Raw genomic sequence first — 17,035 nt, forward strand, 5'->3', positions numbered from 1 at the left:
AATTTGTACAAGTTTCTATGGGTTAATGATGTTGCTGCTTTAAGATTATTATTAATTATCTTTGACAAAAACTCAACATCCTGTTTTTTATAATTGCAAGGGCATTCTCTGGTCTTATTTGTGTCTTTGAGCTTTTCTCTGTTGTTTTATGTTTTGTCGTCCTCTTGTCTCTTTGTGTTCACAAATGTTTTTCTTTCACAGTGTATTTGTTTTAGCTTGGACTCTTTTTCTTGGATTAAAAACTGAATATCAGAGGGAATTTTACTATTAAAATAATATATATATATATATATAAATGTAGAATTGTTGTGTGTCTCACCTTTCCATTCTTATGGCTTCTGTTCGGCGAAGTTTCTCTTCCCAGGTTTCATTGAGTTCAGCAATAATTTTCTCTGTTTCCTGAAATTTCAAAAGACAGTGGTAATTAAAGACAGACATTCAAGGACAGGTTTTTTTTTTTTTTTCGAAAAAATCAATTAATCCCATGAAAAGAACAAATCAGACAATAACTGTGTAGTTTTGTGTAGTGTGGCTAAATCCTGATGCGTCCTCTTCGTCGGTGCCGTAGAGCTTCATTGTTACTCTGCCTGACAGACTCCTTAATTAAGATGAATGTGGACACTGTAGTTAATTTCAGGTCAGTCCCACATGAAGCGCAGACACTCACAGGTGTCTGAAATTAGTCCTCAACAAATGTACAATTTACTGCAGTTTGAGTAAAGTTTGTTAAAAACTGCATTAAGCCACAAAGTGCTGGTCTTAGTTAAGGGAAAATCCTTAAACATTTCAAGCATTTCAAGGATGTTCATCAAATCCTGCAAAGGGTCTGTTTCTGTGTCTAAGGTCCATCAAATTTGACCAAGAACCAAGACTTTCGTTCTGAGAATTTTAAAAGATGCCTGCATGTATCCTCAGCGCTCTTAACCCTTTGAAACCTGAGCAAATTGGCTTGATTTCTTTCAAAACATGGGAAGAGGACAATGAGCAAGAAAGTGTAAGAAATAAGTAAAAAAAATACAAGAAAATTTCCTGAAAAACTGCACCAATAACAAATGACAAAAAAATAAATAAAAATAATAATAATTAAAAAAAAATTAAATAAAAAAAAACCAACCAAAAAACACCAGGAAAAAAACATCATAAAAGTAGGTAAGGCATTTTCCCCAAGCATTTAAAATTAATTTTCTAAATCGATTCATTTCTATCAATTTGCAGGACCTTTCTTACCAAGTCACACATTGTTTTTTTTCCACTTTTTTGAAAGAAATCAAACCACTTTGCTCAGAGTTGCAGTGTTGGGAACTGCAGTTTCTCGTGTTCACCTTCAGTCTCTCGATGGCCTCCTCGCTGCCCGGGCTGAACATGATGCGGTCGTGAAGACTGGCGATGGATCCGGCACGGCTGGACAAGGCTGAGAGAGACGGAGAGGGACTCATCCCCGTCATGGCATTGGTCACTGTGGAGAGATCATCTCTTTGATTCACAGCTTGGCCTTTATTGTTATTGTTCTTGTAATCGGATAGGTCTGTGGGGGCTGGCGGGGGCGCCGGGTATGTACAGGAAGTGGGGTTTGGGGGAAATCGATAATAAAAGAAATGGAAAAATGCAGACAGATGAAGAAGAGAAGAGAATAGAAAAGAAGAAGAAGAAAGAAGATATGTAGCTTGAAACACATCTAACTCACAGAGAGAAATTTGATCTGATAGTACACAAGCGAGGGCGGCGGCAGCAGCAGCAGGAAGCCACGCGCAGGGAACTCAAAGGATGCAACAAAGAGGCCGACCAGCCAAAGAAAATGCAGCTAATGCACGAAAACTTCAAGCAGAGCATCAAATGCAGGAGCATTCAAAAACAACAAAATACAAAACTGCTCATCTCCCATTTTCAGACATAGAAATCTAGCATGAATTAGGGATTGCTCACTTCAGAACAGGCAAAACCAAAATTAGTCATCATGTACCTAAAATAAAACATATCAGCAGGCAGCCCTTTGTGCAGAGACATAATGACTCATTTGTAAAAGGGTCATATTTCCTGCAGAGAACATCGGGAAGCCAGAACTCCCAATTAAGATTATTATCTAAAAGCAGCAAGATGCATGTAATGCTCAGCGCGTCTCTAAAATTAGAAATGCCAAACAAATAACTGAAAGCTGAAATCCATTTCTCTGCTTGTCTGTGTAGCCTTGAAATCCTCATTTGACATTTATTTTGAATCAAAACTAATTTCAACACACACTGCTAAAAACATGACTGCAGCTTTGCACTATTTAAGCTCTCAGTTTAAGTTTATATTCTATTTATTAATAATCATAAGGTTTTATATTCTACATATGATACATACTATTATATACATATATTTCTTTGCATTTTTTCCCTTGTAGCTATAATATCAAATTAATCAAATATCAAAATATTCTAACCAAATAAATGCAAAGAAAAAATATTTTCTTTCTTAGTGAGGGCATTCACATATTACTACATTATTATTATCCTGTATGTAATATGTATACACATTATATCATAAGTTATATACATGTCAACCATACTTATACTGTGTAACTATTCTTATATATTTAATCAAATAATTATACTATGTCATAGATCTACCTATATCAGTTTGTATTATAGCCCAATACAATATTATGTAATATTATTTTATTTTAATTTAAAATAAATTGTATTTTTGTTATATTTTTGTCCTTTTTAGCACTTTTTCTACTTGTTGCTTCTGACCCTTGAGTTGCTATAATGTGTAATTTTGTACAGTGAGGGTTTAAAAGGTCTCATCTTATTTCTGTTTATCAATAACAGCCTCCTGACAGAGCTGATTTTACATCACGCTCCCTGTTTTCTGCAAGAAACTACAGTATAAAAAACAGCTTCCTTGGTTTTCTGTTCAGCGCTTCATCCCGGCGTCGCCGTGGCACCTCTATGACAGATTCTCCAAAACAAAGAATATCAACCCTGCAGCTGCTGCTATGGCAACACGGAGCAATAAATTGGGAAAGTGTATCACACCCATCCATCTGGACAGGCTGCTGCCCGCCAAGATGGATCACATAATATTGCCTTCGCGGTGCAGTTAATGAAGTCATGTATTATAGAGAGACAGTAAAAATTTATGGCGTAGAATGAGATGACTACCTCAAAGATCCAATATTATGTAAGTGATTATCCTCCCTCTGTGACTGGAGCTGCATCATCATCTCATGTTTACTGTTACGGCTGCCAACAGGAGGCGGCAGAGTCAGACAGACGCCGCCGGGGGAACGAGAAGCTTTCTACGTCAGGGAAATCATAGATATCTCATTATTGTCCTTAACTTTCCTCATTGTATTGCTCTGCTCTGTTGCTTCATAAATAATTAAGCTCTGTCCCACCAATGCCACAGCCAAGAAGCCGGATCTCTACAGCACCATGACATGGCACCTTCAGCCCATAAGGGAGCCACTGCATGAAGCATCTAAGTTTAAGATTTTTAATAAAAATTAACTTAAGTTTTCTTAAAAAAAGATTGACTTGTACAAGTACTATCCTAAAAATAATTTAGACATATTTTTTTCATCTTTATTTTGTGTTTTTATTCAAAGTATTTCCTTCAAATCAATTTGGCGATGCACCTTTTCACCGAAAGCACATCATTTTGAACCATATGGAGTATTTTGACGAGAAATAATTCGGTTTGGAAAGTTGGTCTTCAGCTGAAACCAAACTAGATTTATCGTCACATGATTGTACGCCTTCGTGCACCAGTCAAGTTTACATCCATGTCCTCCTCAAGGTCATCTTCAGATATTGTGTTCATAAAATTGAGACGAATGAAAGGTCACGGTGACCTTTACCTTTGACCACCAAAATCTAATCACTACATCAGCTTACAGTGAACACTGACGTCAAATATGAGGAAATTCCCTTTAGACGTATTAGAGATATTGTGTTCACGTGAATGTGAGGGATGTATGGATGGACGACCTGAAAACATAATGCCTCCAGCCTCGAGACATAAAAACAGCTTTTTTCTTGACCCCAACTGTAAACAATGACATCAGTGTGTGTGCTTTGTTTCACAGATGTAATGAGAGGAAGGAGAAGCAAACGACAGTGACGCTGATTAAAAACTCATCAGAAAATAACAAGCAAGAGGTGGTCTCATTGATAGATGGTCCAAAACCTGCAAAAACAGAACAAAAACTCATAAATAACTCAAAGTGTTCTGCTGTTTTGCTGCTACTGTTCACTTCCACTGTGCATTAAATTAAATCCACCTCTCATCACACACTGTTTTTATCCCTTGAAACTCCTCAGATACTTACAAAACTTGGAAAATTAGTTTTTAGTTTTTTGCACCAAATAACAGAACAAGTTACAAGAAGTATTAAAATAAAATTTTAGAATTTAATTTACAGACATGATTGTTATTTATGGTTTTTATTGTCATAATTTTTACAGTTTTTTTCTGTTGTTTTATTGTGCATCTTTTTAACTAGTTGCAGATTTGTTTTCTATTCAATCTTTCATTAGTTTTACTACATTTTATTGTTAATTATAACATTTGGAAAGCATTTCTGCCAGTTATTTGTTTTTATTGAATTCATTGCTATCATATGTTATGAATCCTTTTAGACCACTGAATGTGAATCCAGGGCATTTCTGTAAAAGAGCTTAATGCTTAGTAATTTTTTCCCTGAATAAACACCGGTTTGATGGAGAGTTTTGCAAAATCATCCATTAATGACACATCCTTAATTATGATGGTTCCTCTTAAAACTGGTCACGCAGACTGGTTCTCGAGACAGCAGCGAGGCTCCAAGAGTCCTGAACAGAACTGATTGTAAGTTGGTGGAAAAACGGTTTTACAAGTAAACATAAAGAACAATAAACAGCTGCATCACCTCCACAAAAAGTTTTTTCATCAATGATAAAGTTCTGCCAAAAAGTGTTCATGGGAAACGACCCCATAGACACACTAACTGACAAGCAGTTACTGCGAAATTTTATAGATTTAATCAGCAGTCAGTTTCTTTGTTGGCCAATAAACTCGCACAGAATCTGGAGCACCCGACCGTGCAGCTACGCGCTCCCTGCCGTCCCGTAAATAGTTAGCCTGCTAATTGCACTTATTACCCGATATTACTCCAGAGTGGAGTAATACGTGCACTGAACAGGTTTTTCTGCATCACTGGATTCACCAAAATGTGTTGGGCCATAAACGGTACTCATATGCACATTACAGCCCCCGATAGACACGAGGATGAGTTTGTGAACAGAGAGAATTATCATTCTGAAATGCACTTTTTTAACACTTGTCCTTTTTGCATATTCATCAAGAGTGTGGACTTTTCTTTTATTTCTGCAGATTTGTTTTTCATTTCTTTTTTTTCTAAATTTATTTTAGGAGTGTTTTATTACCAGTGGACTCATATGTACCATTTTGTTATCTGATTTCTTTAATAGAAAATCTAAAAACATAAACTACATAAACATCGTGGGTTTTACGTCACCTTGGAACTGTGAAATACTCTCGAGGTATTTAATATGTAGTCTTGTGTAGTAAATGGCTTAGTTTTTGTTCAGTTTGAGCTGTTTTTTGCAGTTGTCTTTTTTAAATTTTATTCTTCCAAATATATTTTTTTCACCTCTTTTGTCTTTATTGGACAGGACAGAATTTAAGCGTGAGAGGCCATGAGCTGGAAGTGAACCCGCGGCTGCCACAGCGAGGACTCCGCCTCTGCACATCCACCGAGCCATCAGGCGCCCCTTTTTTGCAACTGTATCAAACAAATTCCTTAACTAAAGAAAAATAATACCTAAAGTGAAATCCTCGCCAAATAAACTTAAGATGCTTCATGCAATCTGGCAAATCAAGATTAGAGACAAAATGAAAAAGCTTGAAAATCTCGCTCAGACCTGGACCGCGTGCTGATTTTAGTGCATTAACATTAGCAACTTTTATTTAAGCGCAAATCGCCAAAAACATTCTGATCGGTTCTTTATGAAATGCTGGTGCTGCAGAGAACACAGACAAGCTAATATTTACTGTCACATTAAGCACCGCTGATGCTAAGCTGCCACAAGAGCAAAAGCAGGAGCCAGAAAACACACATTTCAAACCCTCTATGTCAGCGCCAGTCGCTCGATATGCTGGGAGAAGAGAAGATAAAGAGGAACAGAGAGAGAGAGAGACAGCAAAACACCTTTAGATAAAAATGTTCACGGAAACATTCACTTATTATTTGCTGGGGAAAAAAACACATTTTTGCACGTTCAAATTTAAACACATTTTCAGGTCTTTTACTCAATAAAGAATCTGACAAGGTGCATTCACATCTGAACAAAACAGCTAAATCCTCCATTTACCATAATGCAACATAATAGCATCTTTTCCTTAGAGCCTCTTTGTCTGTTAAATGCCCACAATGTTTATATTCTATACCTCCGTTTTTCAGCACACACGTTGCCTTTGTGTTATCTAGCTCCCGCGGCTAAAGCTTGAAACCTCGCCAACACTATTTCCAGCGCTGTCGGTGCTTTTCTACATGTGAGTAAACTGCACTTTGCCACATCTGTTCTCGCTGCAGTCTAAAGAGAATTTGTTCATCTCCATTCACGTCTTCCCATTGATTTTTCCTGCACTGGCTCTTGATTCGCTTCGTGTTTTATGTGAGCGCACATCAGCAGCGGCGCACACGGTGTTTGTGAGCACGGAGGGAATAGAGGGAGCTGTGTGGGCTGAGGTGAGACTGACACTGTGTCATTGAGAAGAGCGTGCGCGCTAACAAAAGCATCTGAAACCAAATACAAACGTTTTAAATTTTATAAACGGGGGAGGTCATCCCAATGTTCCCAGGGTCCTCTGTCTCTATAAAAAATAATGACGACCTTACACCAAACAACATTTTCAGCAATTACACTGTCGCATTTAAGTTCTTAATGTTGGACTTAAATTATGGGCCATTTGGGATTTTTGTTTTTTAAATTCTTGTCTGCACTTTTGCTATACTTAAAGGTGATTTTTGTTTTAAAATGTTTAAATTTTACTAATTAATTTGAACTGTTACATATCTTATCTCTGTGCTGTTTTATTGTGAATCTGTTTTCTTTATCATGTTTTTATGTTTTATTGCTCTGTAAAGCTCTTTGAATTGCCCTGTTGTGTGAAATGTATTAAAAAAATAAAGCTGCTTTGCCTAAATCATGAGTGTTTTAAACAGGGTTGACCTGAATGCTTCTGAGCTTCAGTCTCTGCCATGATAGTTTTTAAATACTCTGTTTTTCTACAGTTTACAGTAACTTAAAAAACCCATAAATTAAGGGAGGGTATTCTGAGGAATGCATCAACACTGGTTTTTGATTATTCTCAAACGGGGACATTTGAAAGTTGTGATAGGTCTAGTTTTGTGACGTTTAACCACAGGTGACAGGCTTACAGGTTCATTGATGAAATTGACAAAAAAAACAAAAAAAACAAAAGAAAATAAAAAACCCGAAATTAATCTACGTTAATCTGGCTTAAAGGCGGGGCAACGTTGTCCCCTCATTTTGTAATCATACTTTTTTAGGGCCCAAGCACCCAACAGCTACTTGGCATCCCCATCATACCATTTTTGTGTGTTTTTGGTTTGTTTTGTTGTTGTTTGTCTCTTTTTCTTGAGAAAGGGGATAGGATGGGACAGATACTGTCCTTGTCTTCCTGATTAAAATACAAAAACTGTTATAAATAAAGTGTTAAAATAAATAAATAAATAAAACGCAAGAAAGTAAACGGCGTGACATTCCTGTCTCGGACAGTCAGTGTAAAAGGGGCTACTGTAAGAGATTGACCGCCAGCTCTGCTGTCCAAATTGCAAAAGATTAAAGATTTTCAGATGTTTCAGATGCAGCTTGAATGGTTAAAATCCATTAAACCACTGTGGAGATATCTACGCCTGAAGTCAAACTGTCTTGCCCACAAATCGAGGTCGTCGATTTGAAGGATTATAACATCAGCGGGCTGTAAGCTGAAGTGGACGTTTTCAACATATTGACCCAGCGAAACATGAACATTTGACCTGGAAAGAACACATTACTGAGAACATAAAACCCTTTAAAAGGCCTCCTTAATGAGCCATATTAAGAGGATATCGAGCCGGGGAACATAGGACCCTGGGAACATGGACACGCTCCCACTAATGGCGACATAAATCCAATAAATGATCTCTTACTCTCAATGATGTCACCCAGGCCCTGGGCATAGAGGAGGTCCTTCAGACGGGACACCTCCTCCTTCAGCTCGCGCACCAGCCGGTTGTTGGGATCCTCGTTTATCACGGCGTTACAGCGGATCTGTTTGGCGCGGTCTGCATACCTGAGGGTTTAACAGAGGGATGAGCAGGTGAGAGAGCGGATAAACACACACACACACACTCACAAACACACACATGTTCACAACCTCCCTGATATCACACATCCACGTTACTCTGCAGCTTCACACCGCAGCTGCAGCTCATGAAGGGTGTTCGAAGTGTGAAGCTGATGCAAGACACCGAGGGGAACGCGTGTTACGTAAGACTTTAGTCTCGCTGGCATCAGTGTCCCTCAGAGCCACATTCAGCAGCTGTGTGGGAGGAAAAGGACGCAGCGGAAAACGTGTCCCCTACCTGAGCGTGCTGAGGGTCTCGTCGTAGTTGATGTCAGCTGGACTCAAAGCAGCGACCATCGCAGTACGAGAATTCCCCCCTGACACGAAGGAGACAAACACTTTAGTCTCAGTTTGACGAGAAAACGATGGATCAGCGAAAACCATAATGTGCTCATACCCAAATTTTCTCTCAGCAGCCAGGTCAAAACCGAATCTCTGTAAGGGATGAAGCTTTCCACTTTCTTCTTCTTTTTATTCTGTGTATTAAAATTAAAACAAAATATCAAAATCAATGTATTTACTGACATTAAGGTTAGGAAAAATGACAAATAAATAAGTTATAGAAATTACCTTATTTGACCCAGAGTCCTAAAAAGAAACAGACAGTGAATTAACAGGTTTATCCTGTATAACATCTGATTTATTTTACTGTTTTAATATGCAGATATAAAACATACCACTTCAGCCAAAGCAGAGATGACTTTTCCCAACGTAGTTAGAGATTTGTTGATATTTGCTCCTTCCTGTGATAAAGCAAGAAGCAGAAGATGATTTTTACAAGTAAATACAGCCATTAACTGCTTTAATATCAGGATGCAACAATTGTGAAATTTCGTTTAAAATAATAATCCAGCAGATAACTAATACCCAATGTTTTTTGTTTCTGTAAAGTTTGTTTTCCTTGTTTATTCCTCATTTGTGCAAAGAAAACAAAGAAATCTTTATCATAAAAGTAATATTAATTCAGTCTTTTATCACTGAGCATAATGAAGGAGCATGAATGCAATCATACATATTTATAAAATTAACCTTTAATATAACCTTTCACATGAAAATATCTTTAAAAAACTGCTTTTAAAGTAATTTTACTATATTTAACATATCACAAGTCTCTTTCTAATACCTATATTAAATTGCTGTGTAAACATAGACAAATGTCTCTATTTATTTAAATTTCCCACCCAAAACTACATTTTACAAGATTGATGAAATTGACAAAAAAAACGGAAACGTCTTGATAATGTTTCAAATTTACCTTTCGCCAACTAATCATTTTCCCTGAATAGAGGCTGAACGTATCATAATGTAACTCAATGCAGCTTCTGTCAGCAGATAATTCCAGCGTTGTGTTGAAGACCAGTATGTTTTTCTCTCGCCAAAACCTGAACCAAACCCTCAGCCCGACCCCTGCAATCTACTGCAAATTGGAAGGTGATAATTGCCAGATTTAAATGCATCCCAGTGTATCTGCTCGAGAAACTGTAGACGCCCGCTGTGATCTTAAATTTGTGTGTTTGGAGCTTCAAAAGCCTCTGCAGAGGACAATATAGCAATATAAGACAAAGGCTCGGTTCACTGTGTGCGCTGCCATGCGGCTGTGACTTCAAGTGTGTTTATGTCGGAAACGTTGGGCCTGATGGACCATGAAATTTATTTTTAAATCTTTCCATTGCACTTTTCCATGTATGAGGTAATGTTTTCCAAGTTCCAGGATTGCAGGGTAACCATAACCAGCCAGGGTTGGCGTTACGTGTTAACAGGTGGGAACATATTTCAGTACGACTCTGACAACCAGCTGCTAACAGCTGTTGTTGACTAGGTCTCCATCGGCTGATTACAACACCGATTTGTTGTTCTTAATCTGGCATTATCAGGTAAAATATAGGGTGTGTCCTCTGATGCATCGATTCTGAGTTTACCTTTTGTCCCAAAGGCATCCTGAGGAAGATTGTTTATTTGTGCCACACACATTTTCTATTGTCCCTGACACAATGGGACAACGTTAACCCCTTGCACGTTAGACTACACAAAAAAAATGTGACACAAGAGAAAAACATCGGCCACAGCCATCGGTTACTGTCATCTTATTTGCCGATAGCCTGATGGCAGTCAATCAGGAGAATATTGGATAGTAAATTGGTGCATCCCTGTTTAATATGGATAATCAGAGTGATTACTTCCAACGTGGGCAAGAAAATGTGTTGTTAAGATCTGTGTTTGATTATTTCAAATGCATTTGAGCAAACGTTTCACCTTGAGCCTGGTCCCTTTGGCTCCGGTAGAATCTGCCCTCTCGCTGCCGGCCAGATCCACCAAACTGACTTTGCTGACCTGCAACAGAACATCCAATAAATAAATAAATAAACTGCAACACATCAGCTGACAAAACAAAACAACAAAACATCTAATGTTATTCATCTTGATTCCAGAGATGCACCTCATTAAAAAAACATCTTCACAATGTTACCTTACCGTTACAGTCCGACCTTCAAGCAATCATTGATTTCCAATTAGATGTAAATCAGTGTCATTAATCAGCTGGCAGATAAGCCGAGGCAGCGGCTCAATGTTAAACACATTCAGTCAGGACGTGATAAAACTCTACCTTCTCCGAGGTGTTATCAGTCTCTGCATCGTGGCGTTTCTGGGTGAATATGATGTTAAAGACGGCATGCGAGCGACTGCTGGTCTCGTTCATGTTGGTGGCGGCCACAGTCCTGCAGACACAGTGAAGACACTTTATCAGCTTGTGCAGCCAGCTGGGTGTTTGCTGCACATTTGTCTCTTACAATGACAGAGAAAATTAGTCTCTAATCCTTAAAAAACAGAATTTAAAGTGCAAAAAGAATGTAAATAATCAGCTGAACTTAATTTACATTATAAAGAGCTTTAAGTTTTGAGAGTCTGCACAGTTTTAACTTGCTGTGCGTGTTTCTCCACTGCTCCAGAAATGTCTTTAATGTATTTGTGATGTTTAATTCATGCCTTAAAGGGATGGTTCAGATTTTTTGTAGTGGGGTCATACGAGGTAAATTTATTACCTCCAGTAGATGGCAGTTGTTATGTTATCTCAAGGCCTACCGAAAAAAATCAATATCAGTTAAAGTGTGCGCTATATTTAGACTGTTTTCACTGCTTTACTTTGTGGTCAGACAGGTCTTTTTGACAGGAAACTGAAGAAAATATACAGTTCTCTTCAAAACCACCAGACTCCTTTGGCAAAAATGGTAATTTTACACCACAGAGAACATGAGCTTCTGGTCTACTGCTACCTCCATTAGTGGGTTTGTTTGTGTTTTTGTGCAATTTTGGTGTTTTTAAGAGTTAGATCAGATCCACTTAAGTCACCCAGTAACACAAACAAACTAACCTATTGAGGCAGCGGTAGACCAGAAACTCGAGTGTTTAGCGTGGTAAAATTTCTGTTTTTGTTAATGGAGTCTGGTGGTTTTGAAAAGTACTGTGTATTTTCTTCAGTTTCCCATCAAAAAGACTTGTCACACAACAAGATTAAGCAGTGAAAGTATTCTAAATATAGTGCACAGTTCCCTGTCAGAAAGGGCTGTCTAACAGTGAGGTAGAGCACTGAAAATATTTATTAAAATCATATTTGCCCCTTTAACGCTACTGTTAAAATCAGGAATGTTGCACCATTTTTTGCCTCGTTGTTCTGTATAAAAAGTATAAACACATAATGCGGGCACAGAGTTGTTGTACCTTTTAGTCAGCAGCAGAGGCAGTAAAAGAGGCGAGGAGATGTCTGCGTAAAAAGCGTGAGCCAGCAGGACAGGACAGACGTTTTGACAACATGTTTTGTGTGCTATCCACCGTTCAGTAATGTGAATTCAGCCAATCAGTTTGTCTTTTTATCAAATTTTGTTTTTTGACAGCTTACTTATTATATTGTTCTGTGAAACTGTTTTTTTTAACTGATTCTTCCCGTGTGCACTATACCTTTGCTGCAGTATCGTTGCAAATTTCCCTGCTGTGGGACGACTAAAGGATTATCTTATTTTACCGCTGGGAGATTAGCAGCTACCTCAAAGAAAAGACACAGCAACTGGGAAAACAATGTTGTCCAGAAAACATTTTATCATCAAGGCAGAACAGAGAGGGTACAAAATTGTTATTGTCATCTTATGCAATTGTTTCTGAGTATAAAGTGTCGATGGTTACATCATGTGTCATTCTAGAGGCTCGCGCTTTTGTGTTAAACTTCACACTTTTTTTCATTTATAAACCATCAGCATGTTGTCTAAAATCCCACACTAAGGGTGCAATAGGACGTTTGATTCTGTGTAAAAAAGCAAAGCTGGCGTAATGAACTGTCTTTGTTTTGGCATTTTTTTGTGTAAAAAGGGCTTTCGATTTTTTTTGACCGCTGCCTAAATCCACGGCTGCTTCTGTGGTGGTGGTCTTGTCTGTTTCTCCAGACTGGAGTTGTGCTGAGTGCCATCTTCTGTTGGTAATACACTGACTATGGTGAGGTATCTCATAGAACCCCACTTCAAAAGCTCCAAACTCTCTTTTAACATTTATAAAATCCTGGCACATCACATGTTTTTCTGACTTTCAGTTAGTTTTACTCTGCAAAAGATTTTCTAACAAGAACCCAAAATCATTAAAAAGTATATTTCACCAATTCCTCTCCAACAGAAAAGTGAAATGCCTGAAAGAATAAACAGCTGCATCACCTGGCCTTGTTGCCGGAGTCCATCAGGTCCTGGATGTCGTTGTAGGAGGTGACAGCGAGCTTCGACAGGTCCTCCACATACGGTCCCATCAGAGGATGTTCTCGAACTCGCAGGTTCCCTTTATTTTTGGGGTTCAGCAAGTCCCGCACACGTTCACAGTAGATCTCCATGTAGCTCACCTGTTCAGATTCAGAATATCAGCTTCAACATCCATCAAAGCTGATTCCTTTTTTTTCATAAACATATTATTGAACTTTGTTCTGCTTAAATAATGTCACATATATACAACAACAACATCATAACATCTACTAACAGATGGAAAAACATTGCACATTGGGAAATATTGGGAAACCTTTTATTTCCAAAGACTTTCTTGAGAAGCTCTTTTTTAATCATTTATATATATAAATATATATATATTTAAAACAATAACTCATTAAATAATTATAATAATTAAAGATTACAGAAATAAAAAATACACAAGTAATTCTAAGAAAAAAACCCAAAAACAACAAACTAACAAACAAATTAAAAAAAACCAAATAAAACGCATAAAACAAATATATATTATATTCTTGCATGGATATGCTCCACATCTCCTCTGATCTACAAGCAGCCGTTAGCTCTCTGACACCCATAAAGTGCGTAAATCTTACGCACATGGTTTGTGACATTAAAGCTGATTTATTTCATGATGTGATGACAGAAGTTATCAAAAACATACCTCCACAGAATAAGACATGCTGTTGTCTGCGTTGTCGTTGATCTTCGTGAAAAGATCTTCACACATCTGGAAGGAGAAAAACATTATTTTCCACAACTGTTGATGCGATAAAATTCAAACTCATCTTTCCATTGATTTATTCTTATCAGCACTGTAATCGTAACAAGCGTGTACCAGGGGAATGATTCCTTGTTGATCCTTGACGTCCTGTTTCCCCATCATGGTGTAGGACTTGCCAGCGCCAGTCTGACCGTAAGCGAAGATGCAGACGTTGTATCCCTCGAAGGCGTGCAGCAACATTTCCTCTCCGATGTCTTTGTACACTTGACTCTGAGAGGCATAATTGATGTCCTCTGGCTGCAGACAGAGACCAGATCAATAATCAGCCATTTCTTTGATGCTAAACTTGATAAATGCAACAAAGTGTTGCAGCTGTGTGTGTGTGTGTGTGTGTGTGTGTGTGTGTGTTTGTTGGGGTGCAGAAAGAGTTACCGAGGTGTGGGACCAGTAGGAGTAATCAAAGTTGAAGCTCTTGTTGTCTTTGGCCTGCTTGGGGTTGATGATGGCTGAAAGACAGGACAAGGAACACGGGTCAGAGGGAGGGTGAGAGCCGCGCGCGTGAAACCGTATCCGAGCCGTGACGGCGTCGTGTCGAGCTAATACAACTGGAAAAGCCTCAGTCGCCTCCTCTTCAGCGTTTGGACCTCTGCACTACAGAGGAGACTGCAGATGTATTGGGACAATAAATGTTCTTTTTAATGGCACGAAAAAATGATCAAATATAAATAAATAAATGTATAACTAAATACAGACATCTCTCTAATGATCAAAAATGTGTTTATTTATGCAATTATTTATTTATTTTCATATTTATTTCTGCATTTATTAATTTATTATTGTAATTATTTACTGCATTTATCTATTTCTGTATTTATTTCAGTATTTACTTTAGCATTTAGCATTTATTATATATATAAATTATATATATATATATATATATAAATTGTTATCTTTCTGTATTTATTCATAAATTTATTTACTCCTGTATTCATATATAGATTTACTAATGTATCTGTGTATTTATTTATTCCTGCATTACACATTTATTTATTGATTCCTGTACTTACTCATACGTATATATACGTATATTTATTCATTTCTGTATTAGATATTTATTGATACTTGAGGCCATCTTCTGTCATCCATCATATTTTCGAAGATGAACACAGAGTGCTGAGAAAACATTTTTTGGTAGCATGGGCTGAAATACATCAATCATGATATATCACTTGTCATCAGCTGCTTTTTCATGTTGGCATTAAACTTAAAACAAAATGGCATCAATATTTATTACAATCTTGTTGCTTGCATCATAAAAATGCTATTTTTGATGACAATTGGAATCTACAGGTTTTTACAAACACTTAAAAAACATTTATTGCATTCAAACTTTGAATAAAAAAGAATTTGTGAAAGTATTCGAGCATCTGACAGACAAAGAAATATAATTCATATTTTAAAAAGAACATTATAAATCTTCAGTGTAGCCCTGCTGGTGGCTCACTAACACTAATTACACACCAAAACAAAAAATTGCTGAACGAAAACGACACAGAAACGGTTTGTCCTGATGGCGGTGGCAGAATAAAAAAACAGTGTTGTTTCCTTCCAGGTTTCTTTATCTAGCAGTAGCCATTTTAGGACGGTTCACACTCAGCTCGTCTTTCCATTTTTCCACAGCCTCAGTGTGAAGCAACCATCAGCCCTGAGCTGCACATCGTCATCTGCACCAGATAAATCCTACTTTTGTGAATCTTGTAATAGTAACTTATTCTAGACAGTCAGAGAAGCACTGATCAAATTTGAGGTTTTTGTGTGTCCACCGACTGAGCTGTTAGTCACAGTCCCAGAATCCCATTTTAAACGATAATCCGGTCTGCTAGACTCACATCCAGAGGACAGTGATGACTCATGCAAATCTTAGCAGGTTAATTATGATGATCATGTCTGATCAAATCTCTTCCGACTGATACAGTATCTGACCTAACTTGATATTAGATACGTCTGCTCCGTGACTCTTCACAAATTAAGTTAATGTCCTCGTTGACTTTATGATGATGACGAACATCTTTTTTCTGGTTCACTTCGTCTGTTAGTAGATGTTACTGTGTTGTTCTTGGCATTTAGTGAAGTTTAGCTGGTAGAGCTTGTCTGCAGATTTTTTGGTGGCAGTATCATGTATTTATTTATTTTGAGTCTTTAGTAACTGCATTTTATTTGTGCGATGCGTTTTTATTTCATTGTCTTCTAAACTCACGTTGTATACATTTTTATAATAAAACTGATGATGTTGTATTTTTTCTCATGTATGGGCCTTTAATTAATGACTAAGGGGAAATCTGGACCCAGTGGTTGGACCAGTGTGGAGCCAGTGCTGTCGAAAATGCTTTAAGAAACATATACAGCCTGTGATATGGGGTGCTGTGTGTTCAGTGTTATTATTTAAGAGAGCTAATTTACCAATACAATTAGGGGGAAGGATCATAGGCGATTTTATTGCAATCGCAATAAAAAAGCACTCATATTGAGTTGATTGTGGTAAATTTCCATTATCAGGATAATCATGATGGCCAGGAGCACCCAACAAGACTGCTGGGCAACCATCAATAAAAGAGACTCTGCACAAAACAGGCTGCGTAAACATCAACTTAAAAAAATCCAAGTGATCCAAATCAATCATGTGCATGATTTAATACCATTTCAAATAGTTATAAAGCCTGGCTTTTTAGGATAGTTAGTTCTTCTTTCAAAAGGATGTTTACCAAGAAGATGTGCCTTTTTTCTGTGATGCGCAAATGTAAAGTGATTCCTGTATAATTTAGTGCCGTTTTAAGAGTTTTAAGCATATTTTGATGATTATCAGGATAATATCCTGGTTTGTCATTATTCTGGTCAGGATAATCATAACGTGAAACTTTCAAATTGTTCGATGTTTAAATACAATTCAACTTGTGCAATAATAGACAATTGGTCCTACATGACCATAGAAAACTGAGGTAAAGTGGCATTTGCTCTTGCCCAAGAAGGAGAAAACCTACAACTACCAGAATGCACTGCGCTGCAACACACCAATGAAGGCTCCCGCTGGTAGGTGACATAATGTAAACTCATCTGTTTGACACACTGGCTGGTAACAAACAATCTCGTGTTACAGTTA

At 37.6% G+C, this 17,035-nt stretch overlaps 1 protein-coding gene across 17 annotated transcripts in view; it reads right to left on the bottom strand.

The window, feature by feature from the left end:
- Positions 1-17,035, bottom strand: part of kif1aa (kinesin family member 1Aa) — a 68,752-nt gene that overhangs the window by 36,240 nt on the left and 15,477 nt on the right. For 12 of the 17 annotated variants that reach the window (XM_088078113.1, XM_088078115.1, XM_088078114.1 and 9 more), the window contains exons 3-16: positions 14,311-14,384; positions 13,993-14,175; positions 13,819-13,884; positions 13,095-13,273; positions 11,006-11,117; positions 10,654-10,731; positions 9,078-9,143; positions 8,971-8,988; positions 8,798-8,876; positions 8,639-8,717; positions 8,204-8,346; positions 6,105-6,143; positions 1,323-1,534; positions 320-399 (exon numbers count right to left, since the gene is read on the bottom strand). In XM_088078113.1, coding sequence (XP_087934239.1) covers positions 320-399; positions 1,323-1,534; positions 6,105-6,143; positions 8,204-8,346; positions 8,639-8,717; positions 8,798-8,876; positions 8,971-8,988; positions 9,078-9,143; positions 10,654-10,731; positions 11,006-11,117; positions 13,095-13,273; positions 13,819-13,884; positions 13,993-14,175; positions 14,311-14,384 — 1,408 coding nt within the window. The remainder of the gene's footprint in view (positions 1-319; positions 400-1,322; positions 1,535-6,104; positions 6,144-8,203; positions 8,347-8,638; positions 8,718-8,797; positions 8,877-8,970; positions 8,989-9,077; positions 9,144-10,653; positions 10,732-11,005; positions 11,118-13,094; positions 13,274-13,818; positions 13,885-13,992; positions 14,176-14,310; positions 14,385-17,035) is intronic. The other 5 variants (XM_088078106.1, XM_088078112.1, XM_088078111.1 and 2 more) reach the window with 2 other exon arrangements.

Source organism: Plectropomus leopardus, chromosome 5, assembly GCF_026936395.1.
Source record: "Plectropomus leopardus strain MGB_pleo_1.0 chromosome 5, ASM2693639v1, whole genome shotgun sequence".
NCBI classification, from domain to species: domain Eukaryota; kingdom Metazoa; phylum Chordata; class Actinopteri; order Perciformes; family Serranidae; genus Plectropomus; species Plectropomus leopardus.